The following is a 15,377-nucleotide window of genomic DNA, read 5'->3' as shown; positions in this document are numbered from 1 at the left end:
CTGATCCCAGCAAGCTTAGCTGGATGCAGCAGTAGGATCAATATAAGGACGCAGTAGTGTCAGTTTGCCGATATTGGTATGCTCGTTGTGTTTCTAAATAGTGCTCCCCTGCTGCGTTAGGTTCTTATCTCAATGCAAAAATACACGCTCTTCAAAATTAGTCCAAGTTTTGAAGGTTCAGACCTGCAGCTTATCTCTGAGTTTGGTTAGGTTTATAATTATTTGCAAAACATTTCATGCACATCTTTTTAATTTACTTTCTTATTGCCTTATGGAGCCAGGGGTTAGTGAGGCAAAATAATTTTGAGTCAGTTGCTCGCTGTTATTGATGCTGTGAGCTCTCTCGTTCAGAAGCTGCTGTGACTAAACTAGAGTTTGGGGGATGCAGAGAACGAGGTTGCTGGTGAGGCAGTCTGCCTGGTCAGTCTTTGGAGAAGCGTTAACGAAGAAGAGCCCAGCACCTCTCGGGAAATGGCTCATGTCGCAGAGGAAGGTGCTTGGGGAAGGAAGTGGTAGATTTGAGGTGACAGCAGCCCTGCCCTGGACCGGCTCTCCACAGAGGAGAGCACTGTGGTCGGTGCCACCGTCACCCGTGTGTTCAGCAATTCAAGGTGGCCTTTGGCGCTTTACCTTGGTGGAGGGAATATATGGCAATATGTCAATAGGAAGAGGCCGCAGGTTTCTTAGGTGTGTAATCAGGCTCCTCGTCCTTTTTATAAAACTAACAGTTTATGAAAATAACTGTTTACTAACACTATAATTTGCTGAAGGAATGCTCTCGTAGACTGGCGTGGGACAGCGAGGCGACTGGGCTGGGTTTCCATAGTCCAGGTCTCTTACAGATGGCCACAGTCTAAAATGGGTGTACACAGACTAGGATGTGCATGAATACAAAGCTTGGAATGATGAGAGAAATGGAGATGACGCGAGTGTGAAAAGCTTGGAAGTTGATTAGCTGTGTTAAATCTAGTGTTTCTGGGAGAAAAAAGGGAATTCATCCCTAACTGTAGCAGTTGTGGAGTAGGAATGTTATCTCATTCCCTATTGACACAGTGCAAGTAACAAGATTTGATCCCGTCGCTTTTCTTTATTTCCAGGCTCGAGTTATGGCAACAATTGGAGTGACTCGAGGACTGGGAGACCATGACCTCAAAGTGCACGACTCCAATATATACATCAAACCTTTCCTGTCCTCATCTCCCGAGGTAAGGAGAAGCCAAGGTTCAACTATCTGATTTGTGGGAGAGAAACAAATATAGTTAGCGTGCTTATTTGTTCTTCCCAAATTGTCCATTCTGATTGTGGTCCAATCCAGGTAACATGCTGTCCTTCCCAAAGGTGCAGCATATTAGTAACATCCACATAGCAGGGACGTTACAATTTCCCCAGCTGCGTGCTCTGCCTCTGATTGCTCCTGATCCCTGGCAGAGCATTGATGCCTTCTCACTCCTTGGTCAGTTACCCCATAGTCTTGTCGTTCAGTGTGACAGACACCCATCTCTCCCCACCTTCTCGTGCTCCAGCTCCCCTTGAGGCCTAGATCATGCTGCCTTCGCAGAAGCTGACGTAAATCAGTGTTCTCCAGAAGGCAGCACTGGATGTCTTCCACGATAGCGTAGTATCCTGCATTACACAGAGGATCAGATCAACTCTTAAGCAGGAAAATGCCAAGAGCTATTGGAAGAGTGCTTTATGCTTCCATCTGTCTGCCCCTTCACCTCCAGTTCTTAATTCTTTATGATGGTTTTGTGCAAACACCAAATAATGGCAGGAATGGCAGTGTGCATTCCCAAATGATGGCATAGCAAGGGGGTTATGCAGTATTTGTGTTAGGGGTATTTTTAAATGCCTCCATCATCTTGACTTGCCTCGCCACAAACAATTCCAGTTTTTGATCACCAGAGACATTGTAGTGAAGGATATCGAGCCTTCCAAAGGGATTTGAATGTATTTGTTAACAAGAAACATGCAAACCTCGCTTTTTTTTTCCCTCTCTAACTGCATTCCTGTTCCTATGTCAAGGAACAGATGACATGTATTTTTCATAAAATATTAAGCAAGGGCAAACCATCCAATGACAGCACAAAAAAAGGAGGGCTTTGGTTCCATGGCCCAAATGCTGAGAGCCGTCCACTGTCATCTGGCTTGCTGGACTTTTAACCATACCCAGTATTTGACCTTGAATTTATTGCTTGCTATAGCAGTGTGAGAGAATAAAAATATACCAATGACATAATACTGCTAGGAAGAAACCAAATTACTAAATTAACCTTGCTTAGAACATCTTTGAGACTTCAAAAATAAAAATTAAAAAAGTGCTGAGAGATTCTGGCCCTGAAGAAAAGGAGATCTACAGACAGCCCCTTCACATTTCATTGCTGTCAATCCCGTACCTTCCCTCTCCCCCCTTTGAATGTGGGGTATCCCTCACTTGGGATCTGCTGCTGTTCTCCTCAGGCAGGCAGGCAGCAGCTCTGCCCTCATCACTGTGATGGATTTGTTTAGTGCCAGCAAAATGATGCAATTCTACCTATTTATTTTTCTTTCTGGCATGCTGAGACCCGGTGTTTCTGGGGTATGTAATGGCTGCAGCACAGTATCTCAGTAGTATCATCTCTGCCAATTGCTGCTGCAGTATTTGTCTGTGTGTATAAACCAAAGCTTCTCATGGGCTTTTCTGATTTGTGTGGAGTGTCTGTACGTGTTCAAATTCTGGAATATGACATCCAGTTCATATGCTATCCACGTTTTAGGATCTGTTAACTGCTTCGCAAAAGGGAAGCAAAATTGGCTTTGTTTCCGCATTCCCTTCACAGCTAAATTCAGCAGAAATGTAAGAGGGCAGGAAGAGGAAAGACAGAGCACTACCCACCTCAATTTAGAGGTACTGGCGAAAAAAGGATTTTATTAGGAAGTAACATATGCTCCAATTTGCTTTCCATTGCACCTCCTTCTCTTAATCATCTCTTCCCTCTCTTCCCAGAGAGACCCCCAGTGCTTTGTCTCCTCGTGTGTTTCCCTGACTTGTTCTGTCCATGCATGGACAGTGCACCTTGCACAGAAACCGACATTAAGAAACAACATCTTTATGCTGCCATCTGGGAAGCTTGGCGCTTGGAAGTAAAGGCAGTGGCGTCAAGCAGCAGTCGTATTTGGCCCTTGTGCAGCATTGGATTTCAAATTGTTTATATAGAGGTGGGGAAGCACAATGTCTGGTTTCCAGACCTGGAAAAGGGGAGGCACAGGAAATTAAGGCGCACAGTGAGTTGTGTCAGAGGGAGGATCCAAGCCCTCTGGCTTCTGTTTCTGTGCCGTAATTACAGCGTCCTTTCCCAAGTTGGGGGGCAATGTGGTGACTTTTCAGAACACTTTCCTTCCAGTGTGACAAAAGTCCGGTATGCCATGTCCACCAAAATTTAGCTGAAGGAAAGGTAAGCATCCCTGAGACTACATCCAGAAATAGGCATATAAAAGTAATTTGAGGGTGGTGTGAAATGATACTCTGATAGAGTGCCAGGCTATGGGAGGAGAAGTCATGTAGCCAAGACTGACAAATGTAATCAGGATTCAGTGGCTCAGCTGTTACGAGACCAGATTTGGAGGACTTCTGCAGGTTGGTGAGCTCTAGAGAATTGAGCCTTTTATAATGAACTGGAGTAGCACAAAGCAGGCAAGCCATGGCTGAGGCTCTCTGGCGTGGAATTAAATATTTATTTTTCATAATGGAACAGTTCATTTGAAAGCTTTCAGCAGGAAATTCTGCTTTTTAAAGCTCAGCAAGATCTGCCTTGTTGCAGCTGAAAAGCAGAATTTCATCCTGAGATTTTTCGAATGGCAGCTCAGCCGTTTGGTGGGAGAGGTGTGGCTCTGACGGCAGCGTTTGGCTCTTGCCAGCGATGAACCTGAAGCCAGCCACCACAGCAAAGGATGAGAAGGTAATGAAGGAGAATTTCTCCCCTTCCATTATGTTAGTAAAATCTTTCTGACAATTCCACAAATATGTCAGAGGACACCATTTTAGATTCACATTTGCCTTCTGGAGAAATCTTTAGGAGTTAGAGCGTTTAAAAAAACAAGCGAGGCAAATGGTTAGAGAAGTACTGTTTGATCAAAGGGAGTCAAGGTGGTTTCAAGAAGCAAACATCACGCTTGTAGCTTAAAGTCCTTCAGGGTTATGTCTACTAGAGAATTAAAAAAAAAAAAATGCAGTAGATGGTCTTGCATGAGCACTTTGATTTCTCAGAAAACATTTGAGAAGCTGTTCTGCATCACAGGTTATTAATATAAAAGATATGAAGCTATAGACTAAGTGGAAAGTTGGCACAATCTACTGGAAATTGGCTAAAGGGCAGGAAACAAAGGGTGGCAGTAAAAAGCTAAAAGGAGATTAATTGGTGAGTGCTGCAGGGAGCAGTGTTGGGACCCGCTTTTTATTATTTACATATAAATTACTTGGAGGGTGGTATTGAAAGATCTCATCGTTTGCCAGCGAAGCTGTGCTGGATAACACTGCGCATAAAAAGGGACGATACAATTAAGAAAGGGCTTAATTTATTGAAGTAGCCGAGTTGATCAATAGTGCAGGCGGGTGAATGCGGGCTGTTGTTTGGTTCGAATTCCCGCGAGGCTGGCTGCTGAGGAGCACCTCAGGTGGCTGCAGGCTCGGTGTCACTCTGTTGTGAGCGGTTTTCAAGCCGCAGGGACTCGCGTTGGCTGCCTCTTAAAAACAAACCTGGCAAACAAGCCGCAGCGCCTTCGCAGAGTTGCTGTGGTCCTTTTCGGCAGCCAAACGCAGGTTTTGTCCGGTGGGTAGATCTGTTTGAAATGTAAATATAAAACCAACCCACCTGTTCGTTCGTTGCTTGCCCAGAGCGTTTTTCGCAGCGCTCTTGACTGCATGTAGGTGAGCAATATGAGAAACAAATATCTGGATTGAAGAAAGGCGTTATCTGACAAACTGCATAACACATGTTCGGAAAGATGTCGTGTGTGACTATGGGCTCTAGCGATGTGTATCCGCTGTTACCTATCAGCAGAGATCTGTAAGTACCAGTCAGGATAAAATATAGCATAACCCAACTCTTATTGTCACGGATGTTTGTGCTACCGAGGTGGTGCTACTTCCTTATCGTTGGCTTTTTACATTTTCTGGTTACTAAAGTCAAGTTTAGCTAGATTACAGGTGGGCTGCTGCAAGTCAAGTAAGACATCAGTGGATGGTAGAAGTATGGTGACCAAACTAGGCTCCTTCGAGGTGTGCCCTGATGCTCCAGAGAGATGTTCGGGTGAGGAAGTTTGCCAGGGCAGCACAGAAGGAGCCGGGAAGCTGGGGGGAGTTGGTGGCAAGGCTCTCGGGACAGCACGGGAGGCAGGGGACAGAGCACAGGTAGCCCAAGGCATTTGGGGCAGAGGACATGAGTTCTGTGGAGCACTATCAGGATTGATGTCTGGCTGCAGAAGCAATGAGTCACGACGGAAAGTCTGAAGATTCTGAGTGGAGTTGCTGGGAAATTTGTCAAGGGTGCAGCACCAGTTAAGGAAACCTCTGTGCTGCCGGCCAGTGTCTGGCCAGCCATCACCTGCACTAGTGGGGCTATGTAATACTGTTTTGGAGTGCTTGCAGCTTTGTGCGAACTTCTGTCACAGACAGAACATCACTTAAACCTCGCTGTTGTTGAGTTTCCTGAAATACGGCTATGGGAAGGAAGCAGTCGTTAGGTAGGTTGGCTCTGAAATTTAAAAAAAAAATAAATTTAAAAAGTAATAATTTCTATTGGAGGCAATGAGCTGCTTTCGGTCACATAAGATTTACAGGGCTGCGGGGTTGCTTGCTGTTGCTGGCACTTAAGTAACTCTCTGGATCTCTGCGTGTTGTTCCGAAACTCTGGCATATCACAACTCGCCTTTTTCGTACAGCATGTGTGGAGTATGCTATGGGGTGTTGCACAATGTGGGGTGCGTGGAGTGGTTGTTTGCTGAGTCCTGCTGGTCTGAGCATCCATTACACGTGCCCTGGTGGTGCTGCCCAACCTGTGTGCCTCCGGGAGCTCTCCTGTCACACTGCTCCGTGTCCAGCTGAAGGCACGTGTCGCTACTGCAAGAGACCCTCATTGACCCAGGTAAGAACTAGAACAAAGCTGCTAGCAGAAAAGTGAAGGGTTAGGAGCTGGCTTGTTTCTGCACCTGGGCAAGGTGGACTGTGAACATAACCCAAACCTACGATAGACTGGACAGCTCTAAATTAACTCATTTTTGTCAGCAACGTACTGGGGGCACCTGCAGCTGTATTTTAGAAATCTGAGGAAAGACACAAAGAAAGAGCTTAAGAAAAAATTAAGTATTATATGGACATGGCTGCCCTAATGTGTTGCTGCTGTGGTAACTGGAAGGCAGGCAAAGCTGCATTTCAGTGAACGTTTTGTTGTGTGTCCAATTGGTCCTTGTATACAAGAATCTTACCTGAAGTTGCCCCAAGCTTGCCTCCTGTAACCTTGGCACTCTCTTTTCCTTAGCCTGGGTACCAGCCTAGCATCCCTTATTGCTCACCCCACTGCCCTTCTCTGCAACTCTTCTGACATCTAGTTCCTTCTCAATTGCAACCCTTCCTGGAGGTGCTCAGTTCACAAAGCTTTTGCTTTTAGGAAGTAACTACTTTGTTCCCAGATTACCCATAAAATCAGTGATTGCATTTTTTTTTTCTTTTCCCCAAAACCTAAACACGTTCTAGGTAAAATGATCCGTTCTTGGTGTTGCTCTAGCATTGTGCTACACCAAGGATTTGGACCTTTTGACCTGTGGATTGGCTGCAGGTAGCTTTGACAAGTTTCTTATCTGCCCCAGTGCTGCTCCCCAGTCAGACAAGGTTGTTCATTTCAGGAGGATTCAGATCACTGATGCACAGTCTTGGTTTCCTGCAAAAAGGGCTTTTGTGGTGTAATGTCTACTTTGCCTGGGTGGGAGGGTCATGGTAGATGTGCTTTTCCGAGCGCTGACGTTCGAAGCTTGGTTATTCCTACGAGGGGCTTGCTGCTGAGTGCATCCCTGAGCATTAACCCCGATGCTCTCAAATATTTGCCCGTACCCAAGAGATCTGACCAGAACACGTGGTGCTTATTGATGGCTCTGTTGGCCAACTTAGCCCCCACACCCCAGTGATTTCCGAGTTGAAACCCTGGGCTATTATAGGCTGAACTAAATTTTGGGGAATGGGGACTATGACGCTACTGGTTTCTATGCAATGGGCTTGAGAGGAGAGCTGTGCTGCATATAGGGATCTCTTCTATAACAGTATTCCCACTCAATCTGAATAAGGAGATATGCTCTAATGAAGAGAGTATCTTGCCTTGACTTTAATCCTCTCCGAAGTCCTTATTCAGCTGCTACCTTAGATAATGAAGTGAAGGTTGCATTTTACAAATGACCTTCTTGTGCTTTTGAGTGAAAGACGAACAAGTAAGGATTAGCGGTCAGGTCTAGGTGATTTTTTTTTTTCCTCCGGTACTGGTTGCAGTCCCATAAAATCATAATTACATTAAAAGGTCCAGGCATTTTATGTGCATTGCCTGCTCCATGGCTCCTAAGGGGAGAATGCACCAGGAGGGAGAATAAAACAGCTCATATTTTCTAGTTATGCCAAATGCTTGTTCTGACAAATTTCCTGACTGCCGCTGCTGTTAGTGGAGCCCGAGGCCAGAGCAGGGTGCATGACGGGGTGCACCGTTTCCGAACTTCAGTACAGATGATCGTTTCCTCCTGTCTGCCTTGCCAAGGTTGTCACACTTCTTTCAAACTGTGGTTCTTGCTGTGGTAATTAAAGCGCTCCGTGAGTGCTTCGTAACGGCTCCCCATCGCAACCTGGAAATTGCAGGCAGTTTGTCAGCTGGAATACAGTGTGTGCTGGAAGGAGAGTTACACCCAACTAAAGGCTCCGTTTAAGATGCTTGCCATGACCTTTCCTCTGGCTCAGCTGACGGCCTCCTGGCCCCTCCGTATCTGCCTCTTCTGCTCCCGGCTTTCCCCAGCCTTGTTGGGAAGAGGAGGGTGGAAGTTGTTTTAAAGGCAGGGTGTTACGGAGGTGCCAGCAGCAGTGGTCAGCGTGACTGTGGCTGCAGACTGACAAGGTGAAGCCGGTGGGCATTTTAATAGTGTGGATAAGCTTAGGGGTTCACTTTTGTGCAGATTTTGAACGGTCTCTACCTACTGAACTCCTTACAGATACACATAACTGAGCAGGTAAACAGTTTTTCTCCTTTTCATGGAACTACTCACTTGCTCAGGTGTAATTCTTGAGTGCAGCAGCTGCCTCAGGTCTAGAAAAGCGAATGCGATGCCTTCTGTGACACAGGCATTTCTGAACATGTGCAATTTATCTGGCAGAGTTAAATGGATCTGGACAAATAGTGAAAACAATTATTTGTGAATATTTTATTAAAAAATGTCAAAAATTCATCGAATAAATTATTCAGCTTCCATATGACTAGTCCTGCCAATGATAGGGAAGAGCCTCGCATGCCAAAACCAGGCTGCCGGGCGGGAGAGGCTTCAAGCGCTGCCGGCAGCCGGCGGCACGGTGCTTTACAGCCCGGCTTAGGAACGCTTGCGTCCATCCCGGCTGGGGTCAGCAGTCGAGCCGTGCTGAGCCGGGGCAAGAAGGGTTGCCATCTCGAGGGCTAAATTGGAGACAGATCCCAGCAGTGCTGCAGGAGAGGTGTTTCAGAGCCCTGGCCGAACCTGGTAACTTGCAGCCAAACGCAGCAACACTTCACGAACAGGTCTGCCAGTCTCTTCCTTCATGGATGTCTCTTGGGGTTTTTTTGTTTTAGGTGAGAGTCTATGACCTCCTGCAGTACGAGCATGGGCCGGATGATGTTCTGATCCTAGCTACTGATGGACTCTGGGATGTGCTGTTAAATGAAGAAGTGGCAGAAGCTGTCACTAACTTTCTACCAAACTGTGACCCGGATGATCCCCACAGGTTTGTGCTCATCCCTGATTTTCTAGCTTCTCCGTGGAAGAGCGCTTTCTGGTAACGTATTTTTGTAAAAAGTATGATAAGAAAAACATTCAGTAAATATGCAACACTTACAAGGAGACATTTTTAGAAGTTGGATGGAACCTCTGCAGCAAATGGAGGGGCTTGGAGGAGAGGGTCTAACTCAGAATTGCCTGCCTTCAAAGGAAAAGTTGTGGGATCACGGTATCTTGGCATGGGATCCATTTTGTTTGCTGTACGAGGTCCTGTGGAAACTGTAGGAGGCTGAGGTCTTAGCAACAGGTCTCTGTCTCCAGTAGTCACAGGTTTCCACTTAACTCTCCCCTGGCTAGTCCCTTAACACTGAAGATTGTTTCGCACTAGGACGTCATCAGCATGGTATCTCCCTCTCTCTCGCTGTGTGTATGTATGTATAAATACTGCACAGTGTGGTTCCCACTCATTCATGGTCATGCTGTGACCTTTAAACGCACCTTCAGTAGGGGATGCTCAGTGCTACCAGCTGCAGGACAGGTGTGGTGACGAAATAAGTGGAAATAGGTGGAAAGTCTGACTCTATTTCACTTAGTTGGATTCTGTTTCATTTCAATTTTAACCTACCTCATCCTCTTCATTTTCCTGTCTTTATCATCTGTTACTTGATCAGTTTCTGTCTTTAAAACATACCATCAAGCAAACTAGTAAGTTCCCAAACAACTAGCTAGAGCGCTGTCTGCCTTGAGTGAGTCCATCAGTCTGTGTGCTGCTGAGTTCGGTGTCGCCCTGAATTAAAACATTACACTAGAGATCAGAAGTCTCTCGCTTGTAAAAGGGAGGACTGTGAAAGTGGAAAGAGGTTTATCCTTCCCTAGGGACTGTTCAGGAAGGGAAGTGTGTGTTGCTCCTGAATTCAGGCCTAGCCGTCGCTCTCTTCTGCCCTCGCCCTGGACTGAGAGTGGGGAAAAGCTTTTTACGCATCCCCACTTGGCCTGCAGAAAGTGAAGCTTCAGAAATAAGCTCTGGGATATCTTGGCAGCCAAGTGAAAACATGCGGGACAGTGCAAGAACTCAAGTTACAGTTGTTTAGATGTGGCAACTCTTGAGGACATGGGGAAACCCATCTCAAAATACTTGGTGTTTCTCATGTTTCTAAGCAGTCATCTTCACAGGGTCAGTCCTGTTCTCCGTCAGCAATCAAGGAAGATAACTGGGACACCCTGACAGCCACTTGGGTTTTAAAGCGAGAGCAGCTCCAAAGTAACTCGCAAACAGTATTTTCTTGCCCTGACACTTACAAATATGGAATGCAAAATGATGTTTTGCTGCAAGCAGTCTGTCTTCAGGTGACTGGATGGTTAACATGAAGCTGCAACTGCAATATTTTGACCTTCCCCACCTCCTTGCGCTGAAGAGGACATGTGGTATGAATGACAGCCGGGGCAGTCTCTACTTCAGCAAGACATGGAAGTGTCTCTGCCCTCTCTCTGGGAGATCAGGCAGGATTAGCGAGGGGCACTTCCAGGGCATCTGGCACTGTGCTATGCAGATATGCCATTAATTTAAGGTAGGAGGAGATGACCCACCCGGTCTACTTTCGGTTATTCCCTAGCAACGTTCAGAGGTGCTAGGGAGCTTTTGCTCTCATTTCTGCACCCCTGAGTCGCCTCTTGCAAAGGCACCTGGTATAATGTAGTTCCTCTGCCCTGCTCTCTCTCCATTCTCATCTAGTAATTGGGAAAGGTTGCCTCTTCCTACCGTCCTCGCTGGTCCTGTCTTGTGAATACAGGCTGGGTGTGTCATGTCTGTCTTGTTCCTTTTGGTCTTTCCAAAGCTGGTGATGGCCACCATGTTTGCTGCAGTAGGAATGGGAATTCTTTGTTCGGTCTTTTGACTTGTTAGGTGAGTAATTTTTCATCCATTATAAAACACTTATAGAAATCAGAGACACTAAAGGAAAAAAGAGATTTTCTTTGTTTCATTTAGTTGTTTGTGCTGGTCTAGTCCCAGTAATTCGGGGGGATTAGTCCCAGTTTGTGCCAGTGTGAGTACAACACACTCCAGAATTGGGCCTGCTGTATTATGAGTTAGAACAAACACATTTATTAGTGTTTGACCTACTGGTCTATGAATGGACATCTGAATTGAAAACTAATTTGTTCTTTTAAGTAACTTTGTGCCAGGTCATTTAGAGGCTTACAAATAGTGGTGGCAAGACATTTCTCACGCCAGCTTGCAAAAGGTAATTAGAGCAGTCCCTCATATAGTTTACAATGATATTTATGAAAATTACGTTTGTGGAATTGCTCTTGCTGCTTGGTTGTAAAGAATATTTAAAGGGTTTAAAGTACTGTGAGAGAGGTTTTACGTAATTACTTCACAGTGGTCCAAATGAGGTATAACAAATGAATTTACAATAGCATAGCAGCTCAGACTGTGGAGCTGCGTTCATTCCTCTCACTAGTCAGTGACAGGAAAATTTTGTTTGCCGTATTATCAGTGTTATGTTTAAAGGAAATGTTATCCCACAAAATGTCATGTTCTGTGATGGGTGTAGCGACATAGTCTGTGGTGAGGTGATCAGCTGGAAATGTGAAATCTCTAGGGATGTAGAAAACTTGTCAGAACATAAGAGACTTGCCCCCTGGGTTTGGTAATGCTGTGGTCTTCTGGAGAACTACCTGTGGAGCAGACTCTGGATCCGCCTGACCCAGTAGCCTACTTATTCCCTGACAGCACTATTTTTTTTTTTTTTTTAAAAAAAAAACAAAGCTAGGGAGGAAGATTTTAGAGCTGCAGAGTAGTTATCTGTTACGTAATTAGCTCTTTGAGGGAACAATATCCCTCCTATTTGAATTAGAAGTCATTGTATAGCCTGATGGGTAAAAGCTTACAGCCTTCGGCAACACTCCTGGGACACTCTCCTGCTGATATTTACTGTCAGAACTGTGAGTGTTTGTTACCCACAGAAAAACATCTTTGAATCCTGTCAAACGTAGCATGTGCCTGGGCATCTCCAAGTGCAGGGAGAGCAAAGTCCTCGGGTCTGTCTTCACCCAGACATGCAGACACAGCCTCAGGGGATTTGGGCAGCGGGTGATGGGCACAGACTTGATTAGAGAACAGTCTCATCCTGAGGGCTGTGATGGAGTGAAGAAGTTGGGGTGGAGCTGGATTTCTTAGCCAGCTCATTTCTTATGGGTATTGTGGCAGACAACAGCATGAAGGGGACCCTGTGTGAAGAACAGGTGGTAGCGACACACTGCTGCCTTCATCTCTCTGCACACATCATCTCTCTGAAAAGGTATGAAGATAGAGGAGCATGACTCTTGCCCATTTCCTTCAGCTGCACTTATGCAGGTTTACCCACTGACCTTGGGAATCTTTTATTTCTCGTCCTTCCTCCTGTCCTTCCTCATTCCCTCTCGCTTTCCCTCTCACATTAGCTAGAGATTTATGAGGATGCTGGGGAGTTGCTCCACCTCTGCTGGGTGTGAGAAGATAAGCTGCTCAGACAGCAGCACGTTTCCCCCACTGTCACCATTTCTCCTGCAGTACTTTCACTGATCAATACTGAAAGCTTCAGCAGAAGGAAAAAACAACATATATATTTATTCTTAAAACACAAAACTTGTATTCCAGCGAGGCTGTTCATTAGGGGGAAGTGGATACTTTAAAACTACTTCAGCAGTTCTCTAATGCTGTCTTGACAGCTGAATCCCAAGTTCACAGCGCTGGAGAATAAAGCATTCGGTAATGGACTGCTGCTGCTATTCATCTCCAGGTACAAGAGACTCACCCTGTCTCCTCTAGTGCCAAGTTGAACAGCATCATTCCAATTCAGCTCTACACAAGAAGAGGAATATGTTACCTCAGTACTGCCTTCACCTCTTCCTTTTCCTTTGCTTCAATATGCTGGTTTTCTTGCGCATCTCACAGTCTCTACGAGTGTCGTGGTTTAACCCCAGCTGGCCTCTGAGCACCACGCAGCCGCTCGCTCACCCTCCCCGGGTGGGATGGGGGAGAGAATCAGAAGGGTAAAAGTGAGAAAACTCGTGGGTTGAGATAAAGACAGTTTAATAGGGAAAGCAAAAGCCGTGCACGCAAGCAAAGCAAAACGAGGAATTCATTCCCTACTTCCCATCGGCAGGCAGGTGTTCAGCCATCTCCAGGAAAGCAGGGCTCCATCATGTGTAATGGTTAATTGGGAAGACACACGCCATCACTCCAAACTTCCCCCCCCTCCTTCTTCTTCACCCAGCCTTATATGCTGAGCATGACGTCATATGGTATGGAATAACTCATTGGCCAGCTGGGCCAGCCGTGCTGGCCACGCTCCCTCCCAGCCCTCCGCGCACCTGGCAGGGCATGGGAAGATGAAAAGTCCTTGACTAGCATAAACATTACTTAACAACAACTAAAACATCAGTGTGTTATCAACATTATTCTCATACTACATCCAAAACACAGCACTGTACCAGTTAAGAGGAAGAAAATCAACTCCATCCCAGATGAAACCAGGACAACGAGACAGTTTCTGGTTTATTAAAATTCCTTTTTTTTTTTTAATCTTGCTCTCTCCAAACATTAAGCAGCAAAAGCTTTACAAAATCAAGAGCAATACTCATTCCTTTGTACTTTTTAGATGTGAGGAGCCCTTGTAATTAGAAAAAGGAGGAAGGCAAAGTTTTCTCCCAGAATGATGGGTGTTTTCTTCTCTTAAATTCTGACAATAGCTGAGAAATCCTTGGAAAAGATGTTCTAGCCAAAATTCACTCAGCATCAGACATGCTGTGAATAAATGTTCCAGTTTCTCGCTTGCCACGTGGAGTCCTTTTGTTCCTGAGCCCTGCATCTGATTTGGGAGCTGGGGAGTGCAAGTATGTACGTTTGAGTTTTTTCCCCTTAGAAAATACAATTTCATGTTGCATTAGGGCAGTACGGGCAGTGCTTCTTGTTACGTCCTGCCGTTACAGCTCGAGGTCGTTGGTACAGACTTACCTCGGAACGTGCGGACAGTGTGCACGTGTGTGTGCAAGCCTGTGTGTTAGAGTTCATGCCTTGGGCCTTTCTCTTACTGCTAAAAGTAAATCTTTTGTCAAAATAGTGAGGGCTGGAAATTTTACCGCTCAGTACCATTAGGAGCAGGGGGTGCATTGCTTCTGTACATTACTTGGATTTAATATCAGACCTTTTGGGTAGTCAAACATTGGTTTATTTGCATTGAAGAAATCTTTCTAGTAGAGCAAATAAATCTATTCCTGGTTCAAAGGAGTCATTTGATTTTATGGCACCAAAATTGTAGAAACAGAACATAATTGGGTTTTTTTTCCTTCTTTTATCCCCAGAGAGTGAATAAAGTCTCTACTGATGGAAATTACCATTTAAAAATGCATTCTCTGGTGAAAATTTCTGGGGTTAGAACAGTCCTGGATACTCACTCAATAAACTCCTTCTCCTCCCCACCGCCCCCTCCTGCTTCTGGTCAATGAAGATACTGTTCCTTCCTGTTCCTCAGATGAGATCTGGGCAGATCATTTCTGGCCAAGGATCCTCCCTAGAAAAGGGGGTCTTGAAATGCAGGCCCTTCTTGTCCTTCCTGGTTTCTGGAAACTACAGAGGTGTGCTTTGCTTCTGGTGGCCTGTGTGTTTGGCTTCACAGAGCCCCGCATCATCCTGGAGGCTGATACTTATGCTTCAAATAAAACACAGGCAGACGCAATATTGAACTGTTTTTTCTTGTCAGTCTTTTAACTGTTCGATTAATTTTTAATTATCAAGTCATAGAAAAGCTTGCCTCCACCCAACCAAATTTAAAACATCTCAGCCAGGTGTTGGACTGATGAAGAAAAACACGTGACAGTAGATGTTTACCCATAATGAGACTTCTTTCAGAGGAAACTTCTAAATGAGTACACAGATGTGTTGATCTAGTAACAGCAGGTAAGACGATAAGGGAGAACATGTTGGAGCACATGACGGAGCACTGTCATGCACCACCTTTTGGACTCTGACACCCTTCTGCCCCCAAGCAGCATCTGTTATTTTTTCAAGACAGAAAATAACTCCCATAAATCCAATTCCACTCAGCCCAGCACAGGCCGGGAGTTTTGAAGCAACATGAAACGTGGTATTTCACTAAATTAAGCACTTGACAACTCACATTCACACAGTTTTCATTGAACTCTTTAATGTGAGAGGACTGTGGGACGCTGTTAATCTGGCTGTATTAACTATAAGTTTCCTTTTCCAGTTTCAGAATAAAAGAGATTTCAAAATCATTCTTATGGTCAAGGAAAACGGACAAGTTAGTCTACTTGGTTTAAAGTGTAATTTGGAGTTTATTTTTAATGCTCTATTACTTGCTTTCAAATGACTTTGTTATAGTTTGTCTCTGAAATAGTTGAGC

At 45.2% G+C, this 15,377-nt stretch overlaps 1 protein-coding gene across 1 annotated transcript in view; it reads left to right on the top strand.

The window, feature by feature from the left end:
* The window catches only part of PPM1H (protein phosphatase, Mg2+/Mn2+ dependent 1H), a 143,205-nt gene that overhangs the window by 125,137 nt on the left and 2,691 nt on the right, over positions 1-15,377 (top strand). The window contains exons 8-9 of the mRNA XM_075148740.1: positions 1,098-1,205; positions 8,823-8,974. Coding sequence (XP_075004841.1) covers positions 1,098-1,205; positions 8,823-8,974 — 260 coding nt within the window. The remainder of the gene's footprint in view (positions 1-1,097; positions 1,206-8,822; positions 8,975-15,377) is intronic.

The sequence above is a fragment of the Calonectris borealis genome, chromosome 1 (genome assembly GCF_964195595.1).
Source record: "Calonectris borealis chromosome 1, bCalBor7.hap1.2, whole genome shotgun sequence".
NCBI classification, from domain to species: Eukaryota; Metazoa; Chordata; class Aves; order Procellariiformes; family Procellariidae; genus Calonectris; species Calonectris borealis.
Note: the sequence above shows the minus strand (reverse complement) of the source record. Positions and strands in the feature narration are given on the sequence as shown.